Source organism: Chlorocebus sabaeus, chromosome 13 (genome assembly GCF_047675955.1).
Source record: "Chlorocebus sabaeus isolate Y175 chromosome 13, mChlSab1.0.hap1, whole genome shotgun sequence".
NCBI lineage: Eukaryota > Metazoa > Chordata > Mammalia > Primates > Cercopithecidae > Chlorocebus > Chlorocebus sabaeus.
The window spans coordinates 61,170,645-61,183,299 of NC_132916.1; the positions used below are offsets into that span (position 1 = coordinate 61,170,645).

The 12,655-nt window shown below is 37.8% G+C and overlaps 1 protein-coding gene across 3 annotated transcripts in view; it reads right to left on the bottom strand.

Moving 5' to 3' along the window:
• MAP3K5 (mitogen-activated protein kinase kinase kinase 5) overlaps positions 1-12,655 on the bottom strand; it is a 242,746-nt gene that overhangs the window by 97,883 nt on the left and 132,208 nt on the right. For all 3 annotated transcript variants that reach the window (XM_073022499.1, XM_073022497.1, XM_073022500.1), the window contains 2 exons: positions 4,824-4,983; positions 1,897-2,050 (listed from right to left, as the gene is read on the bottom strand). In XM_073022499.1, the coding sequence (XP_072878600.1) occupies positions 1,897-2,050; positions 4,824-4,983 (314 nt within the window). The remainder of the gene's footprint in view (positions 1-1,896; positions 2,051-4,823; positions 4,984-12,655) is intronic.

Consider the following 12,655-nt stretch of genomic DNA (forward strand, 5'->3'; position numbering starts at 1 on the left):
TTATTTATTTATTTATTTATTTATTTGAGATGGAGTTTTGCTCTTGTTGCCCAGGCTGGAGTGCAATGGCGTGGTCTCGGCTCACCACAACCTCTGCCTCCCAGGTTCAAGTGATTCTCCTGCCTCAGCCTCCCGAGTAGCTGGGATTACAGGCATGAGCCACCATGCCTGGCTAATTTTGTATTTTGAGTAGAGATAGGGTTTCTCCATGTTGGTCAGGCTGGTCTCAAACTCCCAACCTCAGGTGATCCGCCCACCTTGGCCTCCCAAAGCGCTGGGATTACAGGCGTAAGCCACCACACCCGGCCTCTTCTTATTTTATATTGCTTATCACTTTATACAGGATTTTTTTGCATATTAGGCAAATTGACCATTTTACACAGTTTTATAAAACATTTTCTCCCTGCCTAGCAGTTTCTATTTGGCATGTTCACAGTGTTTTTTTTTTTTCTTTTTTAATCAAACAAAAATATCCATTTTTTTAGTGAAATCAAATTGGTGAATATTTTCCTTTGGGACTTATAAGTCCCTTTCTTGCTTAATCCTAGGATGCCTCTCTCAACTGGTGTTAATACCTATATTCTCCTAACTTCTCACTTAATATTTTCCGATTTGTTTTTTATATTCACTTATTTGTATTTATATTATGACAGACAACTGTCAAATATATTTTATATTCACTTATATTTATATTATGACAGACAAATTCATACGAAAATAATCTAAATGGGCTCAAAGTGACTAATTTGAATGGTTTCCTTTCATAGCCAATTTTCTAGTCGATCAAGTCAACAGTCAATTAAATACCTGAATTCTACATTCTCTTCTTTGACTACATTTACTGCTACTGAGAGCAGCAGCTAGAGGCACGCTGCCAGCTCATTCTAAGGTAAGTATTTTCCTAGGCTACACATTATCTAGGCTAGAAAATGAAGTGTTTCAGTTAGAAAGGCTTTCAATTAAAGACCCTGCTGAGCTCAAGGCTTCATCTGGAAGCAAGAGTAAAGCATGCTCATGTGAGCAATGGATTTAATTAAGTGAAGTAGATGATCCTATCAACAAGAACTAGAAAACTAGATTTTGCAAAAAGAATTGAGAATTGTCACCACCTCTGAGTATGGAAGATAGAGATCAGAGAGCTCAAAGAGACTTATGGCATCACTTTGATGTGGAAAGAAATTTGTACATACAGTAAGTTACCAATAATTCTTGAATTGGATGCTGGACGATATTAAGAACTATCAGAAGAGGCATGGCACCATCTGAGAAGAGCAATAGGTGTTTTGTGTGTGTGTGTGTGTGTGTGTGTGCGTGTGTGTGTGTGAGAGATACATTTAAATCTGTGTATCTGAAGTCCACTAGAGACCAGTCAAAATGAGTTGCAGACCAGAAACTGCAAGTCATTATTTCCCATGGTCTAAAACGTTGTAAATAGTGATTGGGGATATTACATCTAACTCTGACCCACCTGGGTAATGGGTAGTGGGGATGGGATAACAATGCAGGTGAGCCTGATACTTTTCACCACAATACGGGAAATAATACTGAAGAACATGTCAACACAACTGCAGTATTAAGGAAAAGCATCCATTGGGCTGGCCTGAAGCTAAGCCAAGAGACAATCTTTGCATTGCTTAGGAAGTACACTTCACCACTTATCAAAAGGAACCACCCAAATTCCATGGCAAAAACATAAAAATAGATCTCATTTCTCTGATTTTGAGAAGTTATTTTTAAAAGTAAGCTAAAGCAAACCAATGTGCAGGAAATAAAGATATTAACCAGACGACTGCAGTTTTAGGGCACAAAAATCAGCCCCCAAGCACTGTTACAATCACAGCACAAGATGTGCTTTAAATAAAGAAATGTACTTAGATTTAAAGGAAGAGTACTCACTGGAAATCTAACCACAGTAACATCTGTCTTTGTGGCCTCGACCAGGAAATCCATCCAAAAGTCCACAAGTTCTTGCTTGGCCACAGGCTGTTCTGTGGTCAGTTTCACAAAATGCTTATATATCAAAATTGTCTCTACAATAGACTTGAGGTACCTGAGAAGTAAAAGATATAAAACACATAACACACAAATTTAGAACCGCCTGTTCCCATGTATCCCAGTCTAATTCTGTAAATGTAATTTATATATGACATTAATAGTTATGCATTCATATTCACCAAACGTTATTCGTTATTTGTTACATATCATGTACTTTCACACTTTCTTTTTTCTTTTTTTCTTTTTTTCTCTGTTGAGAAAGAGTCTCGCCCTGTTACCCAGACTGGAGTGCAACGGCGCAATCTTGGCTCACTGCAAGCTCCACCTCCCGGGTTCACCCTATTCTCCTGCCTCAGCCTCCTGAGTAGCTGGAATCACAGGCGTGTACCACCACACCTGGCTACGTTTTGTATTTTTAGTACAGATGGAGTTTCACCATGTTGGCCAGGCTGATCTCGAACTCCTGACCTCAATCTGCCTGCCTCGGCCTCCCAACGTGCTGGGATTACAGGTGTGAGCCACCGCGCCCGGCTGTGCAACACATTATCTCATTTCTATCTCACAAAAACTCAATAATGTTGGTTATTTTATCCCTATTTTAGAGATGAGGAAGCAGGCTTAGAGGGCTTGTAACTTGGACTAGGGCCATACATCTAGTTAAAACATGAATTTTAAAATGCCTATGTTCTATTCAAGAAAGTGGTTAATGCATTTATTTTTAATTATGCTTCTTTGAGGAAGCTTTCCTAAATAGACACTTCATAAGGATCATTATTTAGCTCTGAGGCAACTCAGCTTATATATTATACGAATACCCTCAAACCTAATGAGACAGATGGTGCCTCAAAAGAAAAAGTTAGGAAAAATGAGGAGTGGGATAATTATAGGTGATAATGGCTATGCAGGCGCTTTATGGACTATAAACATGGAAGTTAATATTCCATAAAAATTAAGTTAGTAAACCTTAAGGCACTGTTTTGTGGCTATGAGTACCATCGCATAGAATAGTGCCTGTTTTCTTGCTAACAGAACCAGGATGCCTAAAATACTGCCATCAGAATGGTCATTGTAAAGAAATAGCAAATGTGACTCAATATCATGCATGCATCTATTGGTTCCTTTATTTCGTATCATTTGCTGAATGCCTACTGCTGCACACAGTGCTGTGGTGATAAATATCAAAAGATGTTATAACACCAAGAATAAATATCCATGGAGATATGATTAAACAGAGAGACAACTTAAAAAGCCATACACTAAGAGAGTATTAAGAGAGGCATAACTAAAGAATGACGGAAACACTAAAGAAGGGACTTGGGTGTGAGGAAGGGCTCTAGGTCAAGGTCAGCTTTATGAGCAGGTGTGATGGATGAGTGTTCCCCGGAGAATGTGTGCATCGTGAGAGGCATGCTCAGCACGTGCTCAGACACTCATGCATGAAACCGGCAGTGTGGTATGAAGAGACAGCAGTGTAAACCCAGGGGTGTGACAAGAGCTGAGGCTGGAATGGCTAAAGGAAAATCTTGTTTGCTAAGACAAAATGATGGACTTTACTCCTTAGGCTGTGAGGAACAATTAAACTATACCGATTTAAGGATTTCAGTGCAGGGAAAGTGTCAGGTGTGCATTTTTGAAAGATCACTGTGATCTTTAGAAAGATCCCTGGGGAGGATTGGCTAAAGGAGACCTGAACATGAGGAAAATTCTTTAAAAAGTCATGAGGGTCTAACTTGGTGGTCTCTTCCTCACACGGTTTCTGTTATAAAAACAGGGAAGTCAGCAGCCTGGGCTCTGAGCAGCTCTAGAAAGAGGCTTTCACTATATCATGGTTAGCCTTTTAAAGTCTTTATAGCTAATGGTTAATCGCTACATGTGATACTAATAAAAATTATTTTTCTTTTTCCTTTTTTTCTTTTTCTTTTTCTTTTTTTTTTCTTTTGAGACAGAGTCTCGCCCTGTCACCCAGGTTGATATGAAGTGGTGCGATCTCGGCTCACTGCAACCTCCGCCTCCTCAGTTCAAGTGATTCTCCTGCCTCAGCCTCCCAAGTAGCTGGGATTACAGGCATCCGTGACCATGCCCAGCTAATTTTTGTATTTTTAGTAGAGATGGGGTTTCACCCGGTTGTCCAGGCTGGTCTCAAACTCCTGACCTCAAGTGATCTGTCCACCTCGGCCTCCCAAAGTGCTGGGATTACAGGTGTGAGCCACCACGCCCAGCCAACATTGTTTTTCAAAGTAGTCCTGAATGCAGATGAAATTTTGTTTTCACCTCTCCAATTACCACATAGATAATGATGAGATGTGGATGTACTCCAAGAACAATTTGAAATTAGAAAAACATACATCTATAGGAAACACTCAAATGTGTCAGTCAAATCCTAAGTAAGAAGAAAAGAAAAATCAAGAATGAGAATTCCGAAACTGAGATTAGATCACAGAGGAAACAAAGGGCATATGTTTGGAGTAGAGGTCTAACAGCTGTAATGGAAATGTGGTCTCAGGCCCCGAACAGAAGCTATATTTGCAGGTGCAAAATGCATGACCTCTGCATGATTCACATAGGTGATACTGGCCAACCTGGGTCAGTGGGTTGGTCAAGGTGCAGGAAAGGCAAAGTCAGAAACCTGCTGACATCACCTATGTCCAAAGTCATCAGAATTTATGTGTAATACATTTTATGAATATCACAATTTTCCTCTATATTCTGCATTTTATTTTATAAGCAAATAAAATCATCTAATTGTCAGTTCAGTAAATACAATATGGGAACAATATGGAGCTGTTTATTAAAAATAATTGTATCAACATATAATAGCTAATTATTACCATGCTGGTGTCTTCAGTTTAAAAAGCTTTTCAGATGCTTGAATGACTCTCATGTGGTCATTGGCTAGGACACTGGCCCCCAGAAAAAATCCAACTTCCCAGTAGCTCTGGAGTTTCTCCAAGTTTCCCTTTTTACCAAGAAGACTACTTAGCTTCACCCCTAGAATACAAACAGGAAGTAGAATGTTACAAACACACCCCAGACAGGTAGAACCAGGTTTTCACTAAAAAGTAAAATTAAGCTTTCATTCCTCTCTTCCGATTAAAACAGCTTTGTTAAGTTTCTGATTATTAAGGTGGTTTCAGTTCACCGTAAAAATAAGTCATAAAAAGGAACGGAACACTGATACATACAATTACACCACAGATGAACTTGGAAAACATGCTAAATTAAATAAGCCAGACACAAAAAGACAAAGGTTGAGTGATTCCACTCACAAGCGGTACCTATAACAGTCAAATTCCTAAACGTGGAAAGCAGAATAGAGCTTAGTAGGGACTGGGGGGAGAAGGAAATGAGGAGTGATAGTTTAATGGGTACAGAGTTTTAATCTGAAAAGATAAAAAACTTTGGGAGGTAAATAGTGGTGTTGGCTGCGTAACAGTGTGAATGTTCTTAATGCCACTGAAGCGTGCACTTCAAATTTTCAAATGGAAATTTTTGTTATGTACATTTTATCACAATAAAAGCTTGGGTGAAAAAACAATAGTAAGTCAGACTAAGCAGAAAGGTACACAGAAGAAAGTGAAAATTAACTTTTAATCTGAAAACCCAAGGAAAACTGCTATGGTCACTTTAATGTACATAAATCTAGAATTTGTATATATGTCAGTATATGCACAAATTAAAAGGCAATAATACAAACGTTGTTATGTAACCTTCTTCTTTGTCTTTTTATAACATGAATTCTTAAATAACTTAAAAGGGAAATCTCACCTTTTTTATGCTGAAATTCTATCAGTTGAAGTATAAATGTATACAGTATATATATATTTTGCAAGAGTAAAATGCTATAATAATTTTAGACACAAAAAGTTACACACCTAAAACATAAAAGAAATAAGGAAATATGCTGGACGCGGTGGCTCACACCTGTAACTCCAGCACTTTGGAGGGCCGAGGTGGGAGGATTGCTTGAGCCCAGAAGCACTAGACCGGCCTGGGCAACACAGCAAGATTCTGTCTCATGAAAAAAAATTTAAAAATCTTAAAAAAAAAGAAAAAACAGAAAAAAAAGGAAATAGACTGACAGATAATACTGTCTTGTTATGTCACTGTCTTAAAAGTCCTGAAATCCAGTAATATAAATACTCCAACCTTGTTCTTTTTCAACACTGTTTTGGTACTTCTATGTTCTTAAAGTTTCATCATATATTTTCAATTCTACTGTGTCTTGTATTATTTTTGCATTTTATAAGTATTTGTTTGCTTAAAAAGAATATGTCCTTGTAGCATTGCTTGGTGCCACTAACATCCACCATATTAAATTGTTGGGAAAATTATCTGAGATTTAGGAACAAGGCAAAAAGGAAGGACGTATCATTTCCATATCATATGGGAGGATAAGGCCACTCAAGGACTGTCTCGGGCAAGTGAAGCTAGTTCATCTCATTATGTACCACTTATTAAAGGCCTCAGGCGTGCCGAAGTTTACTTGTTAACCTGCAGATTTTTGTCCAGTACAGATGCAAATTTCTGTAGAGTGGAATGGATGAATCCCTAAGATTTATGGCCTGTGGACATAAAACAGCTTTTTTTTTTTCCTAATCAAACTCAGATATCTTAACATTTCTTTATTGTCTATGAATAGAAATGTTTTTTTGAACTGGACATTCCATCTTACTAGTTTCCATATTAGTTAAGTAAAATATTTTATATTTGCTGAGGGTCATGATTTTATATGTGTCCATTTTATATTTGAGGAGAGTCATGATTTTACCTTTTTGAAAATTATCTGTGAATGAAACAAAATAACCTTTAAAATTTTTCATGTTACTTTTTATCATATAATTCCACTCAAACCACAAGTATTTCAGGGAAAATGTCCATTTGGGAATTCTTCACATTGTGTGAGGGTAAAGAGAGAACAGCTTTGCCACTGCTGTTTCATGAGATGCAAAAAAATTACACACGCATAGGACAACATCCATGGTCTTCTATCTGGACATAATTTTGCTGTTGTTGTTTTTGAGACAAGGTCTCACTCTGTCGCCCAGGCTGGAGTGCAGTGGTATGATCACTGCTCACTGCAGCCTTGAATTTCTGGGCTCAAGTGATCCTTCCACCTCAGCCTCCCAGGTAGCTGGGACTATGGGCACGAGCCACCACGTCTAGCTAATTTTTGGGTTTTTTTCTGGAAAAACAAGGTTTCGCCATGCCAGTCGAACTCCTGGGCTCAAGTGATCCTCCTGCCTTAGACCTGCTAGCTGAGATAACAGATGGTACCACAACTGGCTAATTTTTAAATTTCTTTGTAGTTTTTACTTTTTTTTTTTTTTTTTTTTTTGTAGAGACAGGGTCTTGCTTTGTGGGCCAGGCTCGTCTTGAACTCCTGGGCTCAAGCAATCCTCTCGCCTTGGCCTCCCAAAGTTCTGGAATTACAGGCACGAACCCAATAATAATTTTAAAATAAAATTTCAGATGCACTCTCGAACCTCAGAAGTTCATTTTGTGGTGGTGATATTTGGTTTTGGCCTTGCCATACATTTATCATATGATCGTGACACCCAGCCAGCATTTGGATAAAATGTATATTTTTGATGGCAATTAGTATTTTAGCATATGGACGTATCACAATTTATTTACCCAAATGCAGATGGGTGGCCATTTTTATTACTCTAAACATTCTTGCACACACAGCTTTGCATATTTGCTCAATTATTTCTTTATAATAAAGTTCTAAACGTGGATTTGTTAGGGACAGAGACATGCCCATTTTTAGTGTTGATGCATTTTTGCCAAATTGCCCTTAGAAAATGCTGTACCAATTTATACTTTCACTGCAGGCATCTGACGACAAGCTCTTACCCACAGCCTTCCCAGTGAGGGATACTATCACGTGCATTCATCTTTACCAATATGACAGAGGAAAAAAAGGAACATTGTCTTTTTTAACCACTGAGACTGGCTCTCTTTTCATGTTTGTATTTCTTTTGTGAATGAGCATTTATGCTCTTTGCACAAACTTGTTTCTACATGAAGAGATTAATCTTTTAAGTATGGAGTTAAGAACACGGTTCTAATTTTTTTATATTTAGAAGTCCGTTCTCTTTCTCTCTCTTCCTTTCTCTCTCCCTCTCTCTCTCTCTCTCCCTTTCTCTCTCTCTCTCTCCCTTTCTCTCTCTCTCTCTCTCTCTTTCTCTCTCACACCCACACAGAATTTATATAGAAATAAACATCTTAGTGCATAAAATTTGTTTTGTATTTAGGATTTTTCCATAGGATAGAATTTCAGGAGTACTGTTATATTTGGTTCCAGACTACAATATTTTTAGGCTCTTCATTCATAGGGAAAAATTAATAAAGCACAATTTGTGATGTTCAGTTGTACCTTTTTAACTAAGTCCTTCCAGATCAATACTTTTCTCCATTTAAAAATATTTTGGTTGAATTTGTAAGCAATGAGCAATATGTCATTTCTGTGTTAACAACCAGTTCACCATTTATTTGATTCAGTTGCATATTTATGCAATTTAAATGCTGACAAAGTTGTCATTAAAATTGGTTGACTTACACTGAGGATTTTTTAACAGTTTAGTTTTTATCACAGTCTTATCACCTTGCAGCTGTTATTATGTTCAAGGCTGTTTTAGTGGAAAATGGCAGACTTTACTGAACACTCAGATGCCTAGCACTGTGTGTATTGAAAATGCTAACTCTCTGAATCCATACACCACCACGAGTTAGAAATTATCTCCCTTTTGTGGTAAGGAAAAATAAAACCCGGACAGGTTTAGCAACATGTCTAAAGCCATACACCTCATAAGTGGTGGAGATTAGATCCTTTTTAATTTTCCATTATGAAGAATCTCAAACACACATCAAAATTAAAAAACTACAATGAATGACCATATTTTCAACAATCATTAACATTTTGCTATTGCTTCATCTCCCTGAATATTTTTGCTGAACCACTTCAAATTAAATTCCACTCTGAAATATTACAGCATATACCTAAAAAATTTTCCTCCATATCCTATTCCATTATTGCACCTAACAGAAACAACTCACTGGTATTATCTATCACCTAGTCCTGATTCAGATTCTTGGATTGACTCCCAAATGTCTCTTACAGTTTTTGTTTTTCCAAACCAGAATCCAGTCAAGGAACATTAATTGCATTTAGTTTTTATGTCTCTAAATCTGTCTCTCTCTTTTTTTTTTTTTTTTTTTTTTTTTGAGAAAGAATCTCACTGTATTGTCCAGGCTGGAGTGCAGTGGCATGATCTCTGCTCACTGCAACCTCCACCTCCCAGGTTCAGGCAATTCTCCTGTCTCAGTCTCCCAAGTAGCTGGAATTACAGGTGTGAACCACCATGCTCGGCTAATTTTGTATTTTTTTAGTAGAGATGGGGTTTCATCATGTTGGGCAGGCTAATCTCTAACTCCAGACCTCAAGTGAGGCCCACGTTGGCTTCCCAAAGTGCTGGGATTACAGGCATGAGCCACCGCATCCAGCCTCTAAATCTCTTTTAATCTAACCAATCCCTCTACACATTTTTTCATGACCCTGACTTTTTGAAAACACAAGGAGTGCTATGGTGCAGGGTCCCCAATCCCAGGGCCACGAACAGGTACTGGTCTGTGGCCTGTTAGGAACGGGGCCACACACAGGAGGTGAGTAGCAGGCAACCGAGCAAAAGGCTTTTTCATCTGTATTTACAGCCATTCCCCATTGCTCTTGCTACTGCCTGAGCTCCGCCTCCTGTCAGTTCAGCGACAGCATTAGATTCTCATAGAAGCGTGAACGCCATTGTGAACTGCCTGTGTGAGGGATGTAGGTTGTGAGCTCCTTACAAGAACCTAATGCCAATGATCTGTTACTGTCTCCCATTGGCCCCAGATGGGACCGTCTAGTTGCAGGGAAACAAGCTCAGGGTTCCCACTGATTCTACATTATGGAGAGTTGTATAATTATTTCATTGTATATTAAAATGTAATAATAGAAATAAAGTGCACAATAAATGTAACGCGCCTGAATCATCCCTGAACCACCCCTTGCCCCTGGTCCGTGGAAAAACTGTCTTCCACAAAACCAGTCCCTATTGCTAAAAAGGTTGGGGACTGCCGCTCTAGTGTTCTCACATTCTGATCTGTCTGATGTAACTTCTTGGGATTATTTAACTTATTTCTCTAGAGCCTGTGATTCCTATTAAGCGAACTTTAGATCTTAAGATTCAAGTTAAACATTTTTGGTGAGAATATTTCATAGGAGTTGCTGTACACTTGGCCGGGTGCGGTGGCTCACACCTGTCATTCCAGCACTTTGGGAGGCGGAGGTGAGTAGATCACTTGAGGCCACGAGTTCAAGATCAGCTTGGCCAACATGGCAAAACCCTGTCTCTACTAAAAATACATGGGCATGGTGGCACGCACCTGTAATCCCAGCTACTTAGGAGGCTGCAGCATGAGAATCGCTTGAACCTGGGAGGTGGAGGTTGCAGTGAGCCAAGATCTCACCACTGCACTCCAGCCTGGGAGACAGAGTGAGACTCTGTCTCAAAAAATAAAAGTTAAAAAACCAAAAAGAAGAACTGCTGTACACTTCATAGTCATCATAATAAAGTCCTAAGGGCACATGTCTGGCCACCCTATTATTAGTGATACAAGGATGGGTCACTGACAGCTGGGTCCCTCCATTCTACAGGTACATTTGTTCCTTTGTGACTAACAAGTTATCTATGAGTTAGTTTTTGGTATCATGTAAAAGGGGTAAAATGAAATTTTTTAAAGTAAGCATTTCAATTTAATGTTTTTAGTTCTAATTGATGATCCTTGCCAGAATCAATTATTTCAACATCACTCTCATTATCAGCTTTATCATTACTTTGTTAACTATAATAGCGTACTTTTGAAGAATACATTCTTTGGAAGAAGAATACATTTACTATGTAGCATACCTCAAAAAGAGCGGTTTTGTTGTTGTTGTTTTTTTTTTTTTTTTTGAGTTGGAGTTTCGCTCTTGTCGCCCAGGCTGGAGTGCAGTGGCGCAATCTTGGCTCACTGCAACTTCCATCTCCCGGGTTCAAGAGATTCTTTTGCCTCAGTCTCCCAAGTAGCTGGAATTACAGAAGCATGCCACCACACCCAGCTAATTTTGTAATTTTAATAGAAACAGGGATTCACCATGTTAGGCTGGTCTTGAACTCCTTACCTCAGGTGATCCACCCTCCTTAGTCTCCCAAAGTGCTGGGATGACAAGTGTGAGCCACCATGCCCAGCCTAAGAAGAGCTATATTTCATCAATGGGATGAACTACAGTATTTCTGAAAGAGGAAGGAAATGTACTTACTTCTTTCCTTATAACTTCTAATTTTCTGAAAAGTTGGTCACTTCCACAGGTGACAAAGGAGTTTTTCAGTGGTTGGTGATAGATTTTGTTTTGATTATTTTTCCTTGATTATCTCTATTAACTCATGGATTTGTATGTACAGTAAAATATATTTTATATTCAATATTTTTTAACGCTTACTGAAAACGATATTTAAATAGTGGTTTGTCTGAATTCTAAACACAGTGTTCTTTTACTATACCATCATTACTGTTGGAGACTCAAACCTCTAAGTCTGACTCTCGCCCATAAAATGTCTCACAGTGGGGAAATTCCACAGAAGATGGAAGCATCATCTTGTATTTAGCTAAAAGTTTGAATATTATTTTTAAGGCTTGTGAAGGTGAAAACAGGAAGAAGACGTAGGATATGGTTCTGTGTTTTTAAATCCTAGCTCTAAATAGCCTAAGCATCAATGATTCTTCAAAAACTGGAGAAGTAAAACACAGATCCATGAAGCAATTAGTCATAATCACAAACAAACACACAACTAGAATTAAGAGTCTTTGGGCAACAGAGCATGACAGTTAAGAATCATTTCTGTATGACATTTGAGATCTTAAGATAATACATTTAGGGAGCTTCATATTGAGTGCTCATCTTAATTTTTAATTGTTTACCCTTTATAAATAAATCAAAACTTCAAAAAGCATCTAAAGAAGGGATTTCATAAGTAAAAGTCTGATTATGATAAGAACTCAGTAATTCAGAATAACTTGTATGTTTGCAGAGGCCAACAGGAGGAATGGGAGATAAAAATTACTGGAAAAGCTGATTGGAGCATTTAAAGAAAGAATGAAACTATACGTATCTTTAAAATATGCCAAGTATGTTGTCTCATTTTTATTATATACTATCAATTAACATCATTATTATATTAAACTACCAATTTATTTAGCCAACCTGTCTTTCCTTGAAAATCCATTTAATCCTCTTACCATATAAAAATTAACTTTAGCTCAATCTATGTTGATTAGCATAATTTGAGTTTTAACTACGTTTTCATTATTGAAGGACAATACAATTTAGAACGCATATCACAGTATTTTAGAAGTCTGAAACAGTTCTCACGATAGGTAAAAATTCACTGTTAAGCCATATTTTAAGTCTATATATGTTATACAATTTCTAAAATTTTAAACTAACTTTGTTTTCAAATGTTTGTTCAACATGTATTACAAGTGGGTTCTTCCTAAAAAGAATTAACATGTTTCTTTTACATATTAATCACATTTCCTCAAGCCTCAGAGTTCTGACCATCTTAATAAGTATTTACCTTCA